The sequence below is a fragment of the Melitaea cinxia genome, chromosome 10, assembly GCF_905220565.1.
Source record: "Melitaea cinxia chromosome 10, ilMelCinx1.1, whole genome shotgun sequence".
Lineage (NCBI taxonomy): Eukaryota > Metazoa > Arthropoda > Insecta > Lepidoptera > Nymphalidae > Melitaea > Melitaea cinxia.
In genome coordinates this window covers 17388975-17414892 of record NC_059403.1, presented here as the reverse complement: position 1 = coordinate 17414892, position 25918 = coordinate 17388975, and the positions used below count along the sequence as shown (strand labels likewise).

Sequence of the window (25918 nt, the reverse complement as noted above, 5' to 3'; positions counted from 1 at the left end):
AGTGCCTCACGTTAAACCCAATTGGTCATGAACCAGACCTGCTACACCTGGATGCTCTTCGACCCATGACAATATCTTTAGAGCTGAATGACGATCCAAAATTAGACGAGCAAATTTGTAACTACTAATCTATAATATAAAAATGAGTCGCTGAATGTGTTGCTAAGTGCAAAACTCGAGAACGGTTGGACCGATTTCGCTAATTCTTTTTTAAAAATATTCCTTGAAGTACGAGGATGGTTCTTACGGAGAAAAAATTCTAAAAAAAAAAAATAATAAAATTAAAGAATCGACTGTTAGGCGATACGAAGCTCGCCGGGTCAGCTAGTATACTATAGTTATTTACAAAAAAAAATATTCCCCATCAAAATATTCTAAAAACCTTGTGTTTCAGATCGGACCATTCCTGCTAGAGTGGTTGCCACAAATCCAGTCATCGGTTCACATCAAAGAGTTTATCAATCTGATAACGAATGTCGTCAAATTTAATGCCGTCTACTTAGATCAAGAAATCGTTCATGGAATTGTAAAGTATGTTAACTTATTTTAACATGTTATGTCATGGTATAATTGTAAATGAGGTAGCTTACAATGTGTTGAATGTGAAACAAATAGTTAAGTGTCACGAAAATATCTATATAACTTTAATTTATTCTTATCCCTTTTCTTTTTGTCCATATCTTTGCACCAGCGATGTATACGATACAATTGTATAGCTAATAATATAAGGTGTTGTGTGCATAAATGTAAGTAATTTAAATTATCCTAATGTTTATTATTTCTTTTTTTTTTTTTTTTTGTTTCAGCAATGCATGCCATCTCTGCGTTTACTCTGCAGATCCAGGAGTAGTACAGGGCTGCCTCTCACTTTTAGAAGCAGTAGTGTCGTACTCGCTTTTACCGCGTGCCGCATTGAGGACCTTCGTTGCTGCCCTCTGCCGAACTGTCAACATAGAGCACTACTGTCAGAATAGCTGGAAGGTGAGAACCTTTTTCAAAATTTAATTTTCTAAGAAGAATACTAGGTTTTAGGAGTATGTATGTATTTGTGTATGTATGTATTTGTGTATGTGTGTATTTGTGTATGTGTGTATTTGTGTATGTGTGTATTTGTGTGTGTGGGTGTGTATTTGTGTGTGTGTCTTTGTGTGTGTTTGTGCGTGTGTGTGTTTGTGCGTGTGTGTGTTTGTGCGTGTGTGTGTTTGTGCGTGTGTGTGTTTGTGCGTGTGTGTGTTTGTGCGTCTGTGTGTTTGTGCGTGTGTGTGTTTGTGCGTGTGTGTGTTTGTGCGTGTGTGTGTGTTTGTGCGTGTGTGTGTTTGTGCGTGTGAGTGTTTGTGCGTGTGTGTGTTTGTGCGTGTGTGTGTTTTTGCGTGTGTGTGTTTGTGCGTGTGTGTGTTTGTGCGTGTGTGTGTATGTGCGTGCGTGTGTGTGTGTGTATGTGTGTATGTATGTATGCATGTATGTATGTATGCATGTGTGTATGTATGTATGCATGCATGTATGTATGTATATGAGTTTATGTAAGTATTATATATTATTATACTTTTATGTTTCGCTTTAAATGGTATATCACAATTTCTACACCTACTCTGAAGTAAATTATTTTAATAAATAAACTTGTCCTGCAGTTGATGCGCTATGTGGTGGGCGCGGACATGGGACACGCCGCGCTGCAAGAGATGGTGGAGCTGGTCCGCAGCGCGGGCGAGGCTGACGAGGCCGAGGAGAGCGCGGGGCTGGCGCGGGGCGCCGTGTTCTACATCAACATGGCGCTGTGGGGCCCGCGCCGCGTGCGCACGCTGCACGTGTCCTTCCTGGCCGTGCTGCCGGCCTTCCTCAAGGTGAGCCGCGCACTGCACGCGGCGGGCGCCGTGCTCTACATCAACATGGCGCTGTGGGGCCCGCTGCACGTGTCCTTCCTGGCCGTGCTGCCGGCCTTCCTCAAGGTGAGCCGCGCACTGCACGCGGCGGGCGCCGTGCTCTACATCAACATGGCGCTGTGGGGCCCGCTGCACGTGTCCTTCCTGGCCGTGCTGCCGGCCTTCCTCAAGGTGAGCCGCGCACTGCACGCGGCGGGCGCCGTGCTCTACATCAACATGGCGCTGTGGGGCCCGCGCCGCGTGCGCACGCTGCACGTGTCCTTCCTGGCCGTGCTGCCGGCCTTCCTCAAGGTGAGCCGCGCACTGCACGCGGCGGGCGCCGTGCTCTACATCAACATGGCGCTGTGGGGCCCGCTGCACGTGTCCTTCCTGGCCGTGCTGCCGGCCTTCCTCAAGGTGAGCCGCGCACTGCACGCGGCGGGCGCCGTGCTCTACATCAACATGGCGCTGTGGGGCCCGCGCCGCGTGCGCACGCTGCACGTGTCCTTCCTGGCCGTGCTGCCGGCCTTCCTCAAGGTGAGCCGCGCACTGCACGCGGCGGGCGCCGTGCTCTACATCAACATGGCGCTGTGGGGCCCGCGCCGCGTGCGCACGCTGCACGTGTCCTTCCTGGCCGTGCTGCCGGCCTTCCTCAAGGTGAGCCGCGCACTGCACGCGGCGGGCGCCGTGCTCTACATCAACATGGCGCTGTGGGGCCCGCTGCACGTGTCCTTCCTGGCCGTGCTGCCGGCCTTCCTCAAGGTGAGCCGCGCACTGCACGCGGCGGGCGCCGTGCTCTACATCAACATGGCGCTGTGGGGCCCGCTGCACATGTCCTTCCTGGCCGTGCTGCCGGCCTTCCTCAAGGTGAGCCGCGCACTGCACGCGGCGGGCGCCGTGCTCTACATCAACATGGCGCTGTGGGGCCCGCTGCACGTGTCCTTCCTGGCCGTGCTGCCGGCCTTCCTCAAGGTGAGCCGCGCACTGCACGCGGCGGGCGCCGTGCTCTACATCAACATGGCGCTGTGGGGCCCGCTGCACGTGTCCTTCCTGGCCGTGCTGCCGGCCTTCCTCAAGGTGAGCCGCGCACTGCACGCGGCGGGCGCCGTGCTCTACATCAACATGGCGCTGTGGGGCCCGCTGCACGTGTCCTTCCTGGCCGTGCTGCCGGCCTTCCTCAAGGTGAGCCGCGCACTGCACGCGGCGGGCGCCGTGCTCTACATCAACATGGCGCTGTGGGGCCCGCTGCACGTGTCCTTCCTGGCCGTGCTGCCGGCCTTCCTCAAGGTGAGCCGCGCACTGCACGCGGCGGGCGCCGTGCTCTACATCAACATGGCGCTGTGGGGCCCGCGCCGCGTGCGCACGCTGCACGTGTCCTTCCTGGCCGTGCTGCCGGCCTTCCTCAAGGTGAGCCGCGCACTGCACGCGGCGGGCGCCGTGCTCTACATCAACATGGCGCTGTGGGGCCCGCGCCGCGTGCGCACGCTGCACGTGTCCTTCCTGGCCGTGCTGCCGGCCTTCCTCAAGGTGAGCCGCGCACTGCACGCGGCGGGCGCCGTGCTCTACATCAACATGGCGCTGTGGGGCCCGCTGCACGTGTCCTTCCTGGCCGTGCTGCCGGCCTTCCTCAAGGTGAGCCGCGCACTGCACGCGGCGGGCGCCGTGCTCTACATCAACATGGCGCTGTGGGGCCCGCGCCGCGTGCGCACGCTGCACGTGTCCTTCCTGGCCGTGCTGCCGGCCTTCCTCAAGGTGAGCCGCGCACTGCACGCGGCGGGCGCCGTGCTCTACATCAACATGGCGCTGTGGGGCCCGCTGCACGTGTCCTTCCTGGCCGTGCTGCCGGCCTTCCTCAAGGTGAGCCGCGCACTGCACGCGGCGGGCGCCGTGCTCTACATCAACATGGCGCTGTGGGGCCCGCTGCACGTGTCCTTCCTGGCCGTGCTGCCGGCCTTCCTCAAGGTGAGCCGCGCACTGCACGCGGCGGGCGCCGTGCTCTACATCAACATGGCGCTGTGGGGCCCGCTGCACGTGTCCTTCCTGGCCGTGCTGCCGGCCTTCCTCAAGGTGAGCCGCGCACTGCACGCGGCGGGCGCCGTGCTCTACATCAACATGGCGCTGTGGGGCCCGCTGCACGTGTCCTTCCTGGCCGTGCTGCCGGCCTTCCTCAAGGTGAGCCGCGCACTGCACGCGGCGGGCGCCGTGCTCTACATCAACATGGCGCTGTGGGGCCCGCGCCGCGTGCGCACGCTGCACGTGTCCTTCCTGGCCGTGCTGCCGGCCTTCCTCAAGGTGAGCCGCGCACTGCACGCGGCGGGCGCCGTGCTCTACATCAACATGGCGCTGTGGGGCCCGCGCCGCGTGCGCACGCTGCACGTATCCTTCCTGGCCGTGCTGCCGGCCTTCCTCAAGGTGAGCCGCGCACTGCACGCGGCGGGCGCCGTGCTCTACATCAACATGGCGCTGTGGGGCCCGCGCCGCGTGCGCACGCTGCACGTGTCCTTCCTGGCCGTGCTGCCGGCCTTCCTCAAGGTGAGCCGCGCACTGCACGCGGCGGGCGCCGTGCTCTACATCAACATGGCGCTGTGGGGCCCGCTGCACGTGTCCTTCCTGGCCGTGCTGCCGGCCTTCCTCAAGGTGAGCCGCGCACTGCACGCGGCGGGCGCCGTGCTCTACATCAACATGGCGCTGTGGGGCCCGCGCCGCGTGCGCACGCTGCACGTGTCCTTCCTGGCCGTGCTGCCGGCCTTCCTCAAGGTGAGCCGCGCACTGCACGCGGCGGGCGCCGTGCTCTACATCAACATGGCGCTGTGGGGCCCGCTGCACGTGTCCTTCCTGGCCGTGCTGCCGGCCTTCCTCAAGGTGAGCCGCGCACTGCACGCGGCGGGCGCCGTGCTCTACATCAACATGGCGCTGTGGGGCCCGCGCCGCGTGCGCACGCTGCACGTGTCCTTCCTGGCCGTGCTGCCGGCCTTCCTCAAGGTGAGCCGCGCACTGCACGCGGCGGGCGCCGTGCTCTACATCAACATGGCGCTGTGGGGCCCGCTGCACGTGTCCTTCCTGGCCGTGCTGCCGGCCTTCCTCAAGGTGAGCCGCGCACTGCACGCGGCGGGCGCCGTGCTCTACATCAACATGGCGCTGTGGGGCCCGCTGCACGTGTCCTTCCTGGCCGTGCTGCCGGCCTTCCTCCAGGTGAGCCGCGCACTGCACGCGGCGGGCGCCGTGCTCTACATCAACATGGCGCTGTGGGGCCCGCTGCACATGTCCTTCCTGGCCGTGCTGCCGGCCTTCCTCAAGGTGAGCCGCGCACTGCACGCGGCGGGCGCCGTGCTCTACATCAACATGGCGCTGTGGGGCCCGCTGCACGTGTCCTTCCTGGCCGTGCTGCCGGCCTTCCTCAAGGTGAGCCGCGCACTGCACGCGGCGGGCGCCGTGCTCTACATCAACATGGCGCTGTGGGGCCCGCGCCGCGTGCGCACGCTGCACGTGTCCTTCCTGGCCGTGCTGCCGGCCTTCCTCAAGGTGAGCCGCGCACTGCACGCGGCGGGCGCCGTGCTCTACATCAACATGGCGCTGTGGGGCCCGCTGCACGTGTCCTTCCTGGCCGTGCTGCCGGCCTTCCTCAAGGTGAGCCGCGCACTGCACGCGGCGGGCGCCGTGCTCTACATCAACATGGCGCTGTGGGGCCCGCTGCACGTGTCCTTCCTGGCCGTGCTGCCGGCCTTCCTCAAGGTGAGCCGCGCACTGCACGCGGCGGGCGCCGTGCTCTACATCAACATGGCGCTGTGGGGCCCGCTGCACGTGTCCTTCCTGGCCGTGCTGCCGGCCTTCCTCAAGGTGAGCCGCGCACTGCACGCGGCGGGCGCCGTGCTCTACATCAACATGGCGCTGTGGGGCCCGCGCCGCGTGCGCACGCTGCACGTGTCCTTCCTGGCCGTGCTGCCGGCCTTCCTCAAGGTGAGCCGCGCACTGCACGCGGCGGGCGCCGTGCTCTACATCAACATGGCGCTGTGGGGCCCGCTGCACGTGTCCTTCCTGGCCGTGCTGCCGGCCTTCCTCAAGGTGAGCCGCGCACTGCACGCGGCGGGCGCCGTGCTCTACATCAACATGGCGCTGTGGGGCCCGCGCCGCGTGCGCACGCTGCACGTGTCCTTCCTGGCCGTGCTGCCGGCCTTCCTCAAGGTGAGCCGCGCACTGCACGCGGCGGGCGCCGTGCTCTACATCAACATGGCGCTGTGGGGCCCGCTGCACGTGTCCTTCCTGGCCGTGCTGCCGGCCTTCCTCAAGGTGAGCCGCGCACTGCACGCGGCGGGCGCCGTGCTCTACATCAACATGGCGCTGTGGGGCCCGCGCCGCGTGCGCACGCTGCACGTGTCCTTCCTGGCCGTGCTGCCGGCCTTCCTCAAGGTGAGCCGCGCACTGCACGCGGCGGGCGCCGTGCTCTACATCAACATGGCGCTGTGGGGCCCGCTGCACGTGTCCTTCCTGGCCGTGCTGCCGGCCTTCCTCAAGGTGAGCCGCGCACTGCACGCGGCGGGCGCCGTGCTCTACATCAACATGGCGCTGTGGGGCCCGCTGCACGTGTCCTTCCTGGCCGTGCTGCCGGCCTTCCTCAAGGTGAGCCGCGCACTGCACGCGGCGGGCGCCGTGCTCTACATCAACATGGCGCTGTGGGGCCCGCGCCGCGTGCGCACGCTGCACGTGTCCTTCCTGGCCGTGCTGCCGGCCTTCCTCAAGGTGAGCCGCGCACTGCACGCGGCGGGCGCCGTGCTCTACATCAACATGGCGCTGTGGGGCCCGCTGCACGTGTCCTTCCTGGCCGTGCTGCCGGCCTTCCTCAAGGTGAGCCGCGCACTGCACGCGGCGGGCGCCGTGCTCTACATCAACATGGCGCTGTGGGGCCCGCTGCACGTGTCCTTCCTGGCCGTGCTGCCGGCCTTCCTCAAGGTGAGCCGCGCACTGCACGCGGCGGGCGCCGTGCTCTACATCAACATGGCGCTGTGGGGCCCGCGCCGCGTGCGCACGCTGCACGTGTCCTTCCTGGCCGTGCTGCCGGCCTTCCTCAAGGTGAGCCGCGCACTGCACGCGGCGGGCGCCGTGCTCTACATCAACATGGCGCTGTGGGGCCCGCTGCACGTGTCCTTCCTGGCCGTGCTGCCGGCCTTCCTCAAGGTGAGCCGCGCACTGCACGCGGCGGGCGCCGTGCTCTACATCAACATGGCGCTGTGGGGCCCGCGCCGCGTGCGCACGCTGCACGTGTCCTTCCTGGCCGTGCTGCCGGCCTTCCTCAAGGTGAGCCGCGCACTGCACGCGGCGGGCGCCGTGCTCTACATCAACATGGCGCTGTGGGGCCCGCTGCACGTGTCCTTCCTGGCCGTGCTGCCGGCCTTCCTCAAGGTGAGCCGCGCACTGCACGCGGCGGGCGCCGTGCTCTACATCAACATGGCGCTGTGGGGCCCGCTGCACGTGTCCTTCCTGGCCGTGCTGCCGGCCTTCCTCAAGGTGAGCCGCGCACTGCACGCGGCGGGCGCCGTGCTCTACATCAACATGGCGCTGTGGGGCCCGCTGCACATGTCCTTCCTGGCCGTGCTGCCGGCCTTCCTCAAGGTGAGCCGCGCACTATACACAGCGGGCGCCATTACTACGAGGGCACTGTACATATGTTCTATATCAACATGGCGCTGTAGTGCCAAATCTAATTATATTTAATCAAAGCTTTTCGTTTTTTCCCCAGGCACTGGCCGGGCGACAGGCGGTGGTGACATACGAGGTGGTGATGGCGTTACAGAGCCTGGTTGTGCGCGTGCCTCAAGAGCTGGATGAGGTGGCTTGGGACATGGTGCTTGCGATCATACGCGCCGTAATTACGCAAGACAGTTAGTTTATGTTCTTATATTATAATCTTTAATTTTCTTGATTTTCTAAATTCTTGTCTACCTTTCTTGATACACTGAACAGCTGTTCATCGGTAGCTTGTTCCATATGAGTATTAGCGACTTAGTTTGCGTACAAGGTGAAATATGTAAAAGAAGTTTTTGAATTCGAAGCCTAGTCGCCAACAATACAAGTGCCAACTGTTGTTCATCGCATTAAATTTCATATAGTACCTTTTAATTGAAGCGAAGACAAAAACACAAACAGATAAACAAAACTTCAATAAAATAATATTTTTGATTTCTATTAGCTCTATAAAGACATTTCATTTTATTTTATTTTTGTGACGCTGTATTATTACCAATTTTAAATTAAAACACATTTGTTTTAAAACAGTAATAACGGAGTGTCTCGCCGATTCTGCATACCCTACATTCCGAATCGGTGATGCATGTTTAAGAATGTAATGCAACGCCCCAGGAACGTTCGAGCCGCCCAACGAGCTGATCCACAGCCGCGTGCACGCGCTCATCTCGTCCGTGGAGCAGCTGCAGGACGCCGGCCAGTTCCGCGGGGACAACGCCGCGCTGCTCGACCTCGTCGACTACTGCGGCCACGAGCGCCCGGTGAGTGGCTGACACAGTGGCGCTATCTACCGGGCCCGATGTGTTTTCAGAGCGCCACAATTAATGCAGTTCTTTTAAATACGAAATAGTTTATTGATAATAATAAGTTTTAACAAACAAGTCTCAAGGGCCCCTGTACTGGGTGGTGTCCCGTATTACTGGGTGCCCCGCTCATCCACCAAGGCTTACAATATTAATCAATATCAGACAAATAATAATCAAATAAAGAAAAAATGATAATTTTTATGCGTGTGTTCATTTGTGTGTGTGTGTGTGTGTGTACGTGTGGGTGTATGTGTGTGTCTTTTATTAAGCCGATACAGTTCATACCGATACTTTTTGAGAATTTAGCTACCAAGTGTAGTACATTAAACAGTCTTACGAGTGTGTTAGTATAGTGAATTATTTATAGCCAGAATCGTTACTTGGTGAGAGCGAGCAGATTTTTCAATGAGACTGCAGATAAACTGGATTTAGACCTATTTAACACTACAAGTCACTATCTAAAACGTCTTATGGCTGATCAGTTTTTTAATCATAGGTAGACTGTTGGCCTAGGGAAACAAATTTTTATTTTTATTTTATTTTTTTAACTTTAGTCCTCTGGTCTTTTGTTAGCGCATTAGTGCACGTGTCTGTCCTATATTTAAGTTCACTTGTGTACCTATATGTGGAAACTTTTAATTGGCCTTTATGTACCTACTTGTATATTTAAATCCATGTAATTTAGCTGTAAGTTTTCTGGTAAAATAAATAAATAAATAGTTCCATATCAACGATGTTTCGTCCAGGAGTCGTCAACCATGCGGCTGATCACGGAGCGGACGGCGGCGCTGACGGGCGCCGAGGGCGCCGCGGCGCTGGCGCTGGCGGAGCGCTACGTGCGCTCGGAGGCGCGCCCGGCCGTGCGCCTGCACGCGCTCGCCTGCCTCGTCGCCTACATCAAACGGCACAGGTACTCGGAGGGCGCGTGCGAGCTTGATCGTATTAGCTTCGAGATGATGTTCACGTTAGAGACGTGTGGGTTTGGGAGACTTTCATGCAAGACGTTATTCATTTTATCATGATTGATGAATATTTTTAAAATGGGAATTACTGATTGCAGAAACTACGTTCCCAATCCGTGATAGTTTCGAATTTGCTGTTTACTATATTAAAAGCAATTTTAATTTGATTTGACAAGTCAAATATTTTTAAAGTATATTTGAAATAAAGTAAATTGTGATATTCATTTTGACGATCACTTTAATCGTAGACGACTAATACGAATTCACTTCTCTTAAATATCAGCTGGAACCGATCAGCAGAACCAAGTTAAATATACACCAGGATATTTAAGTTCTAGAACATAATGTAAGCGAGGACGTGTTAGGTACAGGCTCGGGGGAGGGTTTACGTATATGCCAGTATTTTTTTTGTTTAATAGTAAACAATTTATAAAGAATTGATTAGAAGAATCGGGTTTAAATGTAGGCCAGAGCACTTGAGTAGCAGGGCAATGTAACGCGAGGGTCGCAGGTGCGGGCACGGCGAGGAGCTGGCGGAGCGCGTGGGCGGCGCGCTGGCGGCTGCGTGCGCGCTGGACGCGGACGCCGCGCTGCGGGCCGCCGCCGCGCGCGCGCTGCCCGACCTGGCGCGCCTGTGCGCCTCCGACGTGTGCGTCGACCTCATCGACCAGCTCGAGAAGGTGCGAACCTCCGGCTCGAAGGACCAGCGGCCGGTGCTCTGTTGTGCCCGGAACCGATCGCTTCAGCCTGTCATATCCCACTGCTGGGCATAGGCCTCTTTCCCCATGTAGGAGAAGGATCGGAGCTTAATCCACCGCGCTGCTTCAATGCGGGTTGGCGGATATATTCCTTGTTATGAGAAACGATCGCTATCAGGTGTACATGATAACAACCGGGACCGACTGCTTAACGTGCTCTCCAAGGTACGGTAGAGAGACCTACAAGGACTAACAACCAGACCGGAAATAAATATTTGTATAAACACAAATATATCCACAAAACTGATCGGCATTTTTGAAACTGCATGCTTATAAATCAAATTGCAGCAGTTGCGTCGACACTCCTCTTTGTGGACATAGTTTGAGATACTGAATGGCTAGAAAGTAGTACTAAATCGAAGTATTAAATCGTAAAATTAGTTCGAAACTCGTACTCCATATTTACCTCTCGCGTCGACGTCGCCCGCAGATTTTGAACCGGCCGTTCGAGATGTACGTGTCCGAGGTGTCGATCCCCGCGGACGCGGACACGTCGGACCTGCGGCTGGCGGCGGCCGGCCTGCTGGAGCTGCTGCACGACAAGCTGCTGCGCGCGCCCGCCGCGCACGCCGCGCGCTGCTTCCTCGTGCTGCTCGACCACCTGGACCACCACTACCGCCGGCCCGCGCTGCTGCTCCACCACCCCGAGATCCGCCTCAAGGTAGCCCGCGGCACGTCGCACGCTCGCCGCCGTCGCACATACATGGAGTCACGCGCGCCCCTCCGGCAGATATTCGACATGCTGTTCGGGCTGCGCGCCAACGCGCTGAACTGCGTGGGCTTCTGCTACGTGGGCGGCGCGGCGGTGACGGGCGCGGCGGCGCTGCGCCTGCGGCCGCTGTGCTCGCCGCTGCTGCTGGCCGAGCCGCCCGCCCCGCGCGGCGCGCCGCCCCCGCCCGCCCGGGACCTGCCGCCCGTACGTACACAGGGGACTTGTCGTGTTAGGTTGACACTCTTTATGCGCTCCCGGTCGATGATACTTTTACTTTCATTTTTTTAGCCTAAATTATATTTAGAGTTTCGTATCTCAAATGAAGAAAACCGGAACCCTGATAGGATCATTTTGTTGCCCGTCTGTCTGTCAAGACCCTTTTTTTCTGGAATGCGTAGAAGTATCAAGCTGAAATTCATACCAAATACTCAGGTCCAATGCAGCTGTCAAAAAATCAAACTTCTAAGCTAACACAATAAAAAAATACAGCCGTTTATGCTGCAAATTTTTGACACTCGCAAGGGAATCAAAACCTAGAGGGTACTTCTGGCGTACTAGGGAAGCAATGTCTTATAGCACAGATAAAGGAAAGATTGCGAAAAGCATAAATTTTTAGTTTCATCACATAATAAAAATATTTCAAATAATTTTGTTTGTATGGAACCCTCGGTGCGTGAGTCCGACTCGCACTTGGCCGGTTTTTTTTCCAAATATATAACTAGGTCGGTAAAGAAGCGTACGGCGTTGATGGTAAGCGATCACCGTAGCCTATAGTCGCCGACACTGAGCCCAAGTCGCGCAGGGCGCGTGCCTGCTGCCGGTGGGGCGGGCGGCGCGCGCGCTGACGGCGGCGCTGGCGCGCGAGGCGGACTGGGCGGTGCAGGCGCACGTGCTGCGCGCGCTGCCCGGCCTGCTGCAGGCGCGCGCGCCGGCGCTGGGCCGGCGCGCGCAGGACCTGGACCTGCTGGCCGCCACGCTGTGCGCGCTGCTGGCCGAGCGCCGGCCCTCGCTGTCGGAGTTCCACGCGGCGGCGCTGCCGGCGCTGGCGGCGCTGGCGTCCTACAACGCCTACCTCGAGCCGCAGACGCAGCAGCGCATCGTGCGCTGCCTGCTCAAATACGGAATGGGTAATCTTACTCTCCGTCACTACGCTACTTATTCCACTACAGCCGACTCAACAATTCAATTATCATAGACATAAGGTTGTAAGTATTTCATCTAACACTCCCATAACGTATTTTGTCATTGACACGGTGATTACTTGAGTATTTAATGTGGAGTGTATTCGCTTTCTAATATCCTGACATTTTATTTTTTTTTTACTTGAATATACATACGTATTTTCTTCATATATTTTTATGTAACAAAATATACTTAAGTTTAACGTACCCCATAAACACACCCTAGACTTTTTTTTAAACATACACATGATGGTCTGCTCCTATGTTAGCCAACTTAATGCATGTTACAGGTAACAGCCGATATTATTATAGCCACTTTTTTATAATTATAGAAATAAGACATATAAATTGCACACAGACTCAGGCGGGAATCGAACCTACAACCCGCGGAACTGAAAGCAGGGCAGGGCAGGGCACTACAAACTGCGCCAATGGGCCAGTTGCTAGATTTAATCACAACTTGTATTAAATCATCCAACTTAAATGACTCAACAAGTATTTCTCGATAAATCTCACACCTATACAGATAGATATATTGTGTCCGCAGTTCTCCGCACGCCGCAGCCCTACATCAACGCGCTCACGATCTTCACGCTGGAGACGCGCGAGACCATGGTGAAGATGCTGCCGGAGGTGCTGCTGGACCTGTCCAAGATCTCCGACACGAAGGCCATCGCCAGCCCCATGCTGGAATTTCTCTCCAGTGAGACCACATTACACACATATTGTTGCTACGCTAATAACCGCTCCGGTGTATTGTGCTGGGCATAGACCTCTTTCTCCATGTAGGAGAAAGCTCAGAGCTCAATCCACAATGTTGCTCTACTGCGGGTCGATGGATATAGTTCCTACTATGATCGATCACTATCAGGTATTTATAGTAACAAGCGGAACCGACACTACTACTAAGACAGAATCGGAATCATTAACTCAAATATCCATCCTGAATGGTAATCGAACCCCCAAATCACTAGTGTTGAGGTGCGTACATGGCACGCGCACTACACCAGAGCGGCTGTTGTTCAGTGTATGTCATCACATCACCACAGCAGCCTTTCGCAGTCCACTACTGGACATAGGCCTCCACTAGTTCGCGCTAAAAATGGCGTGAACTCATGTGTTTTGCCCATAGTCACCACGCTGGGCAGGCGGGTTGGTTACGCAGGGCTGGCTTTGTCGCACCGAAGACGCTGCTGCCCGACTTCGGCCTGTGTATTTCAAAGCCAGCAGTTGGATTGTTATCCCGCCATCGGTCGGCTTTTTAAGTTCCAAGGTAGTAGTGGAACTGTGTTATCCCTTATTCGCCCCTTACAACACCCACGGGAAGAGAGAGGGTGGCTATATTCTTTGATGCCGTAACCACACACAGTAAGTAACAGTATTATGTTTATGACGTACACCGCGTATGTCATAAACATAACACTGTTTTCAATCAGTGTAGTGTTCCCGTAGTGGGTAGGGTGACCAGGGGGGGGGTAGAGCCCGGCCATACGCTATCGCTTGCAGCGCTGACGCGGCTGCCGCGCGTGTTCGCGTCGTTCGTGGAGGACCAGTACATGTCGGTGTTCGCCATCCTGCTGCCCTACACCAACCCGTCGCGCTACAACCACTACGTGGTGTCGCTGGCGCACCACGTCATCGCCGCCTGGTTCCTCAAGTGCCGCCTCTCCTACCGCCGGAACTTCGTGCGCTTCATCATACACGTGAGCCCGCTACAACACTGTCTCAACTCACCAGCTGGCCCGGCAAGGGTTGAGTTTGCCGCTGAACGCTATTAAAAAAGGGGGATTGGTAGTAGGAGGGTAAAAATTTAGGATTGTATGTATTTTACGATGCCAAATAAAAATAAAAAAATTAAAAAGATTTTTTGGGGTACACTCATAACTTAGGGGCTTAAAAAGTAGTTTACGACCGATTCTCAGACGTACCAAATATTTTCAATTTTCATAAGAATCGGTCAAGCAGTTTCGGAGGAATTCGGCCCCTACCACTGTGACACGAGAAATTTATAAAATTAACTTAAAAAACTAGTACAGCGCCAATGAAACTAGCTAAAATTAAAATGAATGTCTGCAGGGTCTGCACAACTACATCATAATGCCCTTCGAGGAGCAGCTCCAGCACAAGTCTAACAACTTCCAACAAAGCGCCAACGAGGACTCGTCGAATAGACAGAGAAGCTCAAGTCTAGTGAGTTTTACTTTTTCACGAGTTTTCATTTAACACGTTAAACGCCGCCTCGATTTTGTTAGTTTTTTCTGTTTGGGCCATGGGGGATTAAAAAAACATGTATAAATATGTCATATTACGCTTCAGTCTGTAATATCCCACTACTAGGTATAGGCCTCTTTCCACATGTAGGAGAAGGATCAGAGGTTAATCCACCACGCTGCTCCAATGCGGGTTGGCGGATATATTCCCTACTATGAGTAACGATCGCTATCAGGTGTACATGATAACAACCGGGACCGACGGCTTAACGTGCTCTCCGAGGCACGGTGGGGAGACCCACAAGGACTGCACAAACACATGTCATATAGTGTAAGGAAAAATAAGTAAGATCCTTAAGAATGGGTATGGTAGTGTAATAAAAACTTATCATAAAAATTTGGTAAATAAGGACTTTTAAACTGTCCCCATAGACTAAACAAGTGAGGCCCCCTTGGCGTTTTACGTGTTAAATGTGATTACGTATCGTGGGTTCGAGCAGTGTATTTGAAAAATGTTCAACTTATACTTTTCGTGATGTAGACCTTTTTGTTGTTATTTGATGATACAAACTAATCAGACGCTATACAGAAAGTTCCGTTTAAGTCGATAACTACGGCGATGTAAAGCAGTACGGCGACGGTAGCCACTTACTATCAGGTGGATTATATGAATGTTTGCCATCGTAAAGTATGATATGAATTGTTATTGTACTGTGTGGCTACGGTACTAAAGAATATAGCCACCCCCTCTCTTCCCGTGGGTGTCGTAAGAGGCGACTAAGGGATAACACAGTTCCGCTACCACCTTGGAACTTAAAAAGCCGACCGATGGCGGGATAACCATCCAACTGCTGGCTTTGAAATACACAGGCCGAATACGGGCAGCAGCGTCTTCAGTGCGACAAAGCCAGCCCTGCGGTCACCAACCCGCCTGCCCAGCGTGGTGACTATGGGCAAAACACATGAGGTCACGTTATTTTTAGCGTAAACTTGTAGAGGCCAATGTCCAGCAGTGGACTGTATAGGCTGTAATGTTGTTATTGTTTGTTACATGGTCGGTCGGTTGTTTGATCGGCTTATTTTACGTTTTTAATATTGTAAGTAATTTACGAACACCTGTAAATAAAATTGGACGATCTTCTAAATTCAGTTGATGCTCACTTTTAATATATTTTTCTTAAATGTTTTTGACGTCAATTTTTTTTTTTTATATTTACATTTCATAATTTAGGTTTTGACAATAAGTTCTGTATTTAATCTCGAATATTTATAACTCTATGCTAAATGGGCAATTTTTAATTTGACTTATTTCGATGTTGACGATATTCTTGTAACTTAAGGACACCTGTAAAAAATAGGCAATTGTTTAGATACCGATATTTACTTCATTAATTTTGTATTTGTTGTTGTACTACTTGTTGGTGTTGACTTATGAATAAATAAATAATCAAATATTCGAAAATGTTCCAGAGTATGACTTAAAACATTTAGCATACATTATTAAATGTTTTTCTTGGCTTGTATGATTCTTCAGTGATGAATTGCCAAACATGGATATACATGTACGATTTTATTTTTGTGTTACCCACACATTAGGGAATCTAAACATTTTTGAATATCATATCAAAAATTGACCGCTCCAGCGGGATTCGAACCCGCGTCTCCGACTGACCGTGGAACGATGTACCCGCCAGAGCGAAATTCTTGATATGATGATTTTTATTTTCGGTTTAAGCGAAAGTCGGTGCGGTCAGCAAAAGCGAAGCGGTCAGTCGGAGACGCGGGTTCAAATCCCGCTGGAGCGGTCAATTTTTGATATGATATTCAAAAAATGTTTAGATTCCCTAATGTGTGGGTAACACAAAAATAAAATCGTACATATTAAAAATAGCCTGGTGTCGTCTCCTGTCAAAGATTTTCATTGTAATATGAAACTTTGAATAGTTACGGGTCTCTGTAAAGAACTCACTATAGACGGCGCCACGGTTCGCTTAAACCGAAAATAAAAATCCTCATATCAAGAATGTCGCTCTGGCGGGTACATCATTCCATAATTGGCTAGAGCGCCGACACGGTCAGTCGGAGACGCGGGTTCGAATCCCGCTGGAGCGGTCAATTTTGGATATGATATTCAAAAAATGTTTATGGATATACATATACCGAATGATGTGTATAAGAGACGTGTGTGGGCAGGGCTCCAAGGCAGTCCCCCGCGCGCCCCTGGGCGGCCGGGGCGCCACGAGCTCGGCCAGCGCGCCCGCCGCCTTCCACGTGGAGCTGACGGAGACCTGCGTCGACCTGCTGGCGCGCTACACCTTCACGCCCTGCAGCGTCAAGCCGCAGAGGTGGGCTCATCGTTGTTTGTTCTTCGTTGTACATCGACAATACAAACAAACTCAGTAACAAATTAACAAAAACATGTACAAAGGCGATTTTATTGCTATATATTGTGCCTATGTCATGGTAAACAATGCTATATCGTACTATACTGTGCTATACGGCGCTATAGCGTACTATGCCATCCTATACTGCTCCTGTTTGCCTGTCTGAATTTTGAACATTACTTAGTTCTAAATTTACTACAAATATTTCAATTCCCGTTGTGTAAATAAGTCGGATAATAAATTTATACGTATTCTCAGGAGTGACACCGCAGAGTTCCTGTTCAATGGCGGCCAGTCAACCACGTGGCTGGTGGGGCACAAGCTGATCACCATCACCACGTCAGGCTGCCTGCAGAACTCCATTAAACAGGGACCTTGCGAGAGGTAAGTGAAGGTTCACTCGTTCATCAGTGGAGTCATACATTTTTTAATTATTTCTTAGATTTCACTTTACTGTGACGTGGTACTGTAAGATACCTTTTTAGGGTTCCGTAGCCAAATGGCAAAAAACGGAACCCTTTTAGACTCGTCATGTCTGTCTGTCTGCCCGTCCGTATGTCACAGCCACATTTTTCCGAAACTATAAGAACTATATACAGTTAAAACTTGGTAAGTAGATGTATTTTGTAAACCGCATTAAGATTTTCACACAAAAATAGAAATAAAACACTAAAATTTAGAACTGAAACTCAATTTATTTTTATTTTTTTTTTTTTTTTTCATTAAAACCTACTAATACCTACCTTTTTTGAAAAAATCGCAAAAAAGTAAAAAAATTGCTTTTGTCGGTTTTTTGCCTAAAAATCGTAAACTATTAAATTTCAGTAAATGGGTTGCTTAAAGTACTTAAAATTTTCTAAAGTCTGTTCAACTAGAAGAGATACCAAACGTAAACAAATCAAATGCGAAGTCATCCAAATATGCAGGGTTTTGTAACCTTTTTTTATTTACACAAATTTTTGAAATGTAAAATATATTTATATTTTGATAATTACTTAATTTAATATAATTAATTAAATACAATTATTTGTATAAGATTTGATACTTCTTGAATAATAATTATTAAAATATAAAAATCATCCCAAACGCTTCAGGACATGGAATAAAATAAAAATAAATAATACAAAATCAAAGGGCCGTCCGTGGTCCGAATGTTTTCAAAGCCAGTTAAAATATCCGCGTGTCGACCTTGCGTGAGACGTGTAGCAAACAAACAAGATAGAAAGAGATAGCTATATTTTGTTTGTTCCGTCGTCGCTACGAAAAAATGATGGGCTTTGTTTACGTTTGGTATTTCTTTTCATTGAACAGACTACAAATATCACTTTATAGTTTTTTTCTCAGACCACTTGTTCGGTCTCGAATTTGAGTTGAAAATTGGCAATTTTCAGTGGTCTCTGCAAAACCCACTTTTCACATTCCAAAATATAATTTTTTATTAGAATCCTGTTATTTGAAAAAATTTCCCTAGTTTACTGCACAAGAAATTAAAAATAAAAAAAAAACATTGAAATGATTAAAATTGAATATCAAAAAAGGTAGGAGTAACAAAATGAAAGTAGTCTAACTTATACAGTGATGTTGCTGAGTAACGCCTACCTTGAAATAAAAAAAAAAATTGCATGTTTTTAGAATAAAAAAGGACATGGGTTCAAAAGCCCGTGGATGTATATTACTTGTATAAAAATAAAAAAAATAAATGAAAGCGAAGATATCGTCGGTTACGATGCTATGAACGCTATGACGACGCCAGTGAACGTCCGCAGGTGCGCCACGCTGTGCCGCCAGCACGCCGCCAGCCTGGCCGCCGCGCCCGAGCCCGCCGACGCGCCGCCGCAGGTGCGCCGCCCCCCCGACTAACCCCCCCCCCCCTTACTAACTTCTGGTCACCTTACCGCAGGAACACGACACAGACACAGCAGGGAATATCCTGCTCAAACGCGTTTCCAGCCCTACCCACAACCCCCCCCCCCCCCGAGTTCTGGTCACCTTACCACAGGAACACAACAGAGACACAGCGGGAAATATCCTGCTCAAAATCTGGAGCGGCCCGACTGGGGAACTACCGCGACCTTACTGAAGGTCACAGCACAATGACGCCGCTCTCGGGCGGCGTTACGTTTGTTTGCCGACCTAGTTAGCTTACTTTGATGTCGTCCTTCAGTGGAAGTTACGAATGATTTGTCCGAAACATTTCAATATCAACATGAACACTTGTGAATTATTTCGGAAAAAATGTTTTCCAGACGTATTTTTATGTCAATATATAAATGTATGTATATTATGTACCGATTAATCGATATCCTAATTTTTTTTTTAATTCTCAAGAGAAGCAGCACTTTAGGAAAATCAATATTTTTTTTTTGTCGGTAGTGAGGTAAAGTTAACTTGTAAATAGAAAATAAATTCCACCAAAATAACTATTATTATAGTGCTGTATTATAAGACAGTTATTTCAGTATAGCCTCTTGTAAGACGATTTTCAGATTTTCGCATAATATATAAATACTAGCTGACCCCGCAAACGTTGCTTTGCCATATATCTTATTAACCCGCCTAATCCCCCTTCCCACCCTTATAACTTAGGGGTATGAAAAATAGATGTTGGCCGATTCTCAGACCTACCCGATATGCCCACAAAATTTTATTAAAATCGGTCGAGCCATTTCGGAGGAGTTCAATGTTTAACACCATGAGAATTTTATATATTAGATATATTATACACCAACAAATGTTATTTCCAGCTCCACGTTAGCGACAGCTCAGACGGTCAAGAGAAGTCCAGCAATCACCTGCAAGTACACGGAAATCAACAGGCGCCTGAAGTCAAACGGTAACAAATATATAATCTGCTTACTCCTTTTATAATACTTTATAATCTTACTAGCTGACGTGGCGAACTTCGTACCGCCTTTTTTTTTCTTAAATATAATAATTACATATATCAAAATAAAATATAGCCTATCTTTCAGGTTGGATTAAACTGCGCACGGTGTGCAAATTTGATTAAAATCGGTTGAGTAGTTTAGGAGTCCATCGCGGACAAACAACGTGACGCGTAATTTATATATATTAAGATTAAAATTTAAAAAAAAATGAAATCATATCCTACAAATTTACGAGTAATCATTTATTTATTAAACCACATATTCTGCATACCATTTCTAAAATATACAACGTGTTATTAAGCTGGCGTCCTTCTGTTTAATATACCGTTAAATATAGACACATGAAGGCATACGATAGCCGAAATTATACACACTTCAGCCTAACGCAGTCCACTGCTGGACATAGGCCTCCCCAAGTTTGAGCCAGACATCCCGGTCTTCCGCAATCCTCATCTAGCCTACACCGGCAATCTCAATCAATCGAAATTATACGTGAAATAAAAATGAAGCAGTAAGTACAGCTCGTTACTACGTAACTTTAAAATCGACACATTTGAAAAAAATATTTATTAATTTGACAATTTTTTTTTTATCAAATGACATATTTGAAAAAAAAATTGAGGCGTGAGAAAATTCGCTTTAAATAACCGACTTAACTGTAAAAATCAGATGACTCTGTCATGACACGACACACAACAGTAATTTTATCAATAATAATTTAATAATTAATTTTATTATTTTTATTAATTCGTTAGGGCGAGTAAATTGTATATTTCGGTTATAATATCGTTTCTGATATCACAGTTAAATGAAAGGACGCCATTTTATTAACACGTTGTATATGAAAGAAATGAGTCAATTTGAAACAGTAGTGTAGACCCAAGATATGTTAGGAACTGAACTCATCCACTGCGGTTTTATTAATGTTTCCATCTCGTATCCACCGTGTATGTCTTCGATTTGTTGCGTTTCCTTTAGATTCGTATAATACTTATATTTATAAAAGTATTTTTTTAACGTTTGCATATAAACACTTGGAGTTAATGAAACACACACAAATAATACTGTTTTCAAGCAGTATTGTGTTCCTGTTGGTGAGTAAGATGACCAGAGCTCCTGGGGGGATTGGGGATTGGGTTGGCAACGCGCTTGCGATGCTTCTGGTGTTGCTGGCGTCTATAAGCTACGGCAATCGCTTACCGTCAGGTGAGCCGTACGCTTGTTTGCCGACCTAGTGACATAAAAAAAAAAAAATACTACGAAATTAAATGTTGAAAAAATATTGTTTAAGTTGTTTTAAATCGATATTAATTTAACCTAAATAAAAAATTGTAAGTAATTATGTTTGAAAAATTTTCTCTTCTTCCTCTATTTATATTTAACTTATTAAGTTTACTAAAAATTAATTTCTTATATATATATATATCGATATAAATAATACTGTACTTTAACATTTAAAATAAAATGAAATGATTGTGATCTGATCAAATAAGGTAATAGTGTGGCTTCCGGCTTAGCTATCAACGAATAAACTCACCTTGCAACGATGAGACTGGGCGGATTGGCTATTAACTGTTAAAAAGAGATAATAACGCTTTTCCAAATTAGCCCTTATCGCATTAAGTTTCAAAACTTAACTTGGGTGCATGTCGCTTACGCCCTCTCGGTGCTGGGACTAACATTTGTATGTATATAACAAGGTATCTATCTTCACCGTTCAGACTCTTAAGCTAGGCAGCGGATTTCCAAATAGCCTAGTAAGACATTGCCTTCTCGTACGTGTGACGTTGTGTGACGTACGTGTGACGTTGTGTGACGTACGTGTGACGTGTGTGTGTGCAGCTACAGCAAGTACTCGCTGCAGCACAGCCGCTCCACGGAGACCTCCTGCTCCTCCCTGTCCATCTCCGAGCTGCAGCCGCCCTCCAGCGGACTCACCACCAGGTCGGACCCCCCACCCCACCCCCCAACAACACCCTCCTTTTACCTAATACCTGCCAGAATAATAATATCGCGTATAATACCATCCTCCACAATATTGTCAGCTTTTTTATACTGTTTCTGATTCCTTTGTTTTTTTTTTCATAAAAAATATAATGTCAGAGAGTTTACAATTGAAAATAGTTCTAAGGAATATTAATTTTTGTCACATACCAGTATTAATAACGTAAAATTGTAATAAGAGCTTATTAAAAAAAATCCCTGCCAGCTCCTCGATCCTTAATTTTCTATTCTAAATACTTGATACCAAGTTATCCTAAACTTTACCGATATTCCCAATCCTCTAATCTTTATAGTTCGAGCGTTATGTGCTGTATTTCTTTCGCTTCTTATAAAATTGCACGCATTTCTTGCGACGGCTTCCTTGCATAAACGTGGTACTTTTCGTATTTTTATTATATAAATAAATCAATTATATAATATATATGTGCATGAGAGCGATTGTCTAATTTATTTTGGCCACCACCAAACGCTACGCTGTTCTTGATGTCGTGTCTATATTATTTATGTATTTTATCGGCCTGAAAACTTTTTATTTTGCAGTTTATAGTAATAAATATAATAAATCAGTATTTAAATTTGTAACATTTTTATTGCAGACAAAATTCGGCCGAGAATAAATCTACGGATCCCATCTTAGACGCTCTCAATCAGTTCACGCAGCGGTTCGATAAACTATCCAAAGAAGTAGTGAGTGGATGTTATTAAAATTTTTGATTTTGTTTGAAAAATTAAAGTTTATAACTTGTTTTCAAAATTTATTAAAATTTGTAGTGATGTAGCAGGAAATGTTTTATTCAAAATTTGGAGCAGTTCGACTGAGAAAATATCCCAACTTTACGAAGATTAATATTAAATGATACTGCTTTTGAATAGTGTCGCGTCCTTGTGGTGGGTGAAGTAATCAGAACTCCGGGGGATGGTTCAGGACAGGGTTCGGCCACGCTCTTGTTATACTTCAGACGTTTATAAGTGCTGTATGAAAAAAAATATCGGTCTATGGTGAATCGGATAATGGTGTAAATGTCATAGCGTCACGACACCGACGTCTGTCGATATGTTTAGCTCGAAGTAATGTAATAAATGATAATGTAATGAATAATGAGTCCCCGCACATGACAAACATTTGTAGTGGCCATACAGGTGTTTGCCGTGGTCTGGGGGTTTATGCAATCCTTGTGGGTCTCCCCACCGTGCCTCGGAGAGCACGTTAAGCCGTCGGTCCTGGTTGTTATCATGTACACCTCATAGCGATCGTTACTCATAGTAGGGAATATATTCGCCAACCCGCATTGGAGCAGCGCGGTGGATTAAGCTCTGATCCTTCTCCTACATGGGAAAAGAGGCCTATGCCCAGTAGTGGGATATTACAGGCTGAAGCGTAATGGGTGTAACGTAGTCGAAAGGCCGGCGGATGTAAGAGCGGCGCGTGTGGTGCGCAGGAGGGCGGGGAGGGCGAGTGGTCGCGCGTGGGCGCGCTGGCGGCGGCGGGCGCGTGCCCGTGCTGGTGCGCGCGCTGGGCCGAGCTGCACGTGCGCTCGCCCACCGGCGACGTGTCGTGGCTGCTGCGCCTGCAGAACCGCACGGGCGCGCTGCAGCACGAGCCGGCGCTGCAGGACGTGCTGGCGCTGCTGGCGCCGCCCGCCCTCGCGCCGCCCGCCCTCCAGCCCGAGCCGCCCAGCGCCGACAGCTCGCCGCGCTCGTCGCGCCCGCCCGAGCGCCGCGCGCGCGCGCCCGACCTGCACAAGTCCAGGTCAGAGCGCGCGCTAGCCGTGTCCTCATGTGAGCCGCATACATCCTTAGAAACGTCCTAACTACGAGATCTTTCCCATCGAACGCAGTTCGGACTCGGTGGTAGGCGGCGAAAGAAAGGCCGCGCACCAGTCGTCGCACAGCCTGTCGACCGCCAGTGTGAGTGGTGCCGGCGGCAGTGGCACGAGCAGCAGTTCCGGCCCCAGTGGTGCCAGTGGTGCCAGTGGTGCCGGGGGACAGCAGCGTGTGAGCACGCAGCCCATCAACATCCCCGGCTCTCCGCAGCGCCAGAGTTCGTCCAGCACCACGGCCGACGACGACATGCTGCTTATAGTGCCTGAAGTATTTACAGTCCCTTATAATTTATAAATGTTATTTATTTATATTCTTTTGTGTGTTTTATACAACACATATTACATAATACACACATACACTTATACAATTAAATATGCTATAATAATCGTTGACATTCAAAAAATTCAAGTCAAAATAGTAAAATCACTTCCGTGTCATTAACCATCATAACCATAAAGCTACTGTTACCATATTTAACACTGACTCAAATACCAAGTTGGTTATAGTCATTATCATCATTGGCCTTAATCCGTCTATTACAGACGATTTAGACAATGTCAGAAAGACACTGTGTTGCCTAGGACATTCTTCGGGAAAACGCAGAATTGCCTAGGCTCCGCGCCACCCTCTCGACCTCACTGGCTAGGCCCACAGAAACGACAGTCGTTACGTGTGGAGCCAGTTCGGCTGCAGGAGTCTTTCGTATTTTAAAGCTATGCCACAATTGCTTGACGGAAACCCCATTCCGGGTTTCAAATAAAGTTTTCCTTCTCCAGGACCCTGACGATTTTGAGCTAGGTTTATCCCCTCGGTCGCCTTTTAGGTCCCCCACGGGAAGAAAGGGTGTGGTGCTATTCTACTCGGCCGACACCGAGTATAAATATTAGTCTATAACTAATTAGAATAAAATGCAAACGCTTTCTAAACCAAACACCAAATGACACGTTGATCGTGCCACTGCTAGCTCTCAACAATTAGTCTTGTCTTCTGATGCGACATCAAATTTGTCAAGCTTAATAATAAATACGTGTCAACGTGTGGTTTTCCCAGGGCAAGTCGCGGCACCCGGTGCGTCGCTCGAACTCGTCGCCAGAGATGTCGTCGTCGTGGAAGGCGGCCGTGCGCGACGTGGAGCCCGACGTCGACGACCTCGTGCTGCTGCCCGCCGAGCCCGCGTGAGCACACACGCACACACAAACACGCAAAACACGCACGCACACACACACACGCGCACGCATCCACACGCATGCACGCACACAAAAAATCGCACGCACACAGACACACACATACACACACGCACGCACACACACTTTCGCACGCACGCACGCATACACACACGCACGTATGCAAACAAACACGCACGCACGTTTGCACACAAATACACACACACTTCACTAAAACTCACTGTATTAAAGAAAACGATAAGCATTATTCATTTTGATAGACAAAATACTTAAATAAAATTACTCAATATTAAGTGTCGAGACGTTGAAAACCGCATCAAGTGGAGGCGTATAGCGCGGGTTGCTTGTAGCTAATGAATCGTCACTAAAACCACGACCACTTTGCCAAGAGTGAAAGACTAAGGAAACAATTAATTATTGTTCCAAAAAAAAACCGTTTCACAACAACTAACCAACAACCATCATAAGACAAACTTTGTGAACGTTCGTTAAATTCATAAACGCAAATATTTGTAAGCATTTAGCTGAACCTCCTCGATGAAGTTAGTATGCGACGTGCCACATCTCAGCCAGACACATATAACGTGCCCCCCCCCCCCCCCAGGGCGCCCGCGCCGCACGGCAAGAAGGGCGGCAAGAAGAGCGACATGCGCGTGTCGTGCGAGGCCATCCCCGAGGAGATGTGCGGCACGTCCCCGCAGCCGCCCGCCCCCGCGCACCCCGCGCACCCCGCGCTCCTCATGACCTACAACTCCGACCCTGGTGAGCCCGCCCCGCCCTCCCCTCATCTCTAACCCTCTCTGGGTTCCGATACTCATATCTTGATGAGAGTGTATGGGCGTCGTTTAAAAGCTATCTATATTATAACATTATAGAGTTGAAAACTTTGTTTGATTGTTTCAACATGCTAATCTCAAGAACTGCTGGTTCGATTTGAAAAATGTGTGTTGGAAAGTCCATTTAACAAAGAAGACTATAGGCTATATAATATTTTAGTGCGTTTTTGCTCAATCCGGGTGAATGGGTACGGGGCACGGCTAGTCTAAACTAATTGTGTTTGTTATATCTGTCAATAATGGAACTCTCCTTTTTAGATATCGGTTAATTATATAATAAAACTGCTATTTAACGACTTTTTTTACTCTAAAGCAATAATTTGAACAATTATGCCGTACATATTCGACTAACAGATGATTTAATAAGAAAGCTAACACAAGTAACATCGCCCCTAAGCGACGAGGAACGGTTCCGACATATAGACAGTAGTGATGATAACAGGCACCGCGGGCTCCGAGACGGAAGGCGCGCCCGCCGAGCCCGGCAAGGCCGCCGCGACCGCCGCGCACCACCAGCTTCAGAAGGTCTGTTCTTTACGAGTTCCGAATTAGACATACTGGGGTTTTTAAA

At 49.6% G+C, this 25918-nt stretch overlaps 1 protein-coding gene across 1 annotated transcript in view; it reads left to right on the top strand.

The window, feature by feature from the left end:
* LOC123657497 (tuberin) overlaps positions 1-25918 on the top strand; it is a 36998-nt gene that overhangs the window by 4701 nt on the left and 6379 nt on the right. Inside the window, 24 exon segments of the mRNA XM_045593040.1 lie at positions 395-531; positions 807-981; positions 1629-1841; positions 7594-7735; positions 8214-8359; positions 9151-9314; positions 9878-10046; positions 10555-10785; positions 10855-11040; positions 11639-11963; positions 12565-12720; positions 13524-13720; positions 14094-14207; positions 16421-16572; positions 16870-16995; positions 18378-18450; positions 19356-19444; positions 21342-21443; positions 22100-22190; positions 22943-23253; positions 23342-23594; positions 24378-24502; positions 25116-25273; positions 25790-25872. Of these exon segments, the coding sequence (XP_045448996.1) occupies positions 395-531; positions 807-981; positions 1629-1841; positions 7594-7735; positions 8214-8359; positions 9151-9314; positions 9878-10046; positions 10555-10785; positions 10855-11040; positions 11639-11963; positions 12565-12720; positions 13524-13720; positions 14094-14207; positions 16421-16572; positions 16870-16995; positions 18378-18450; positions 19356-19444; positions 21342-21443; positions 22100-22190; positions 22943-23253; positions 23342-23594; positions 24378-24502; positions 25116-25273; positions 25790-25872 (3918 nt within the window).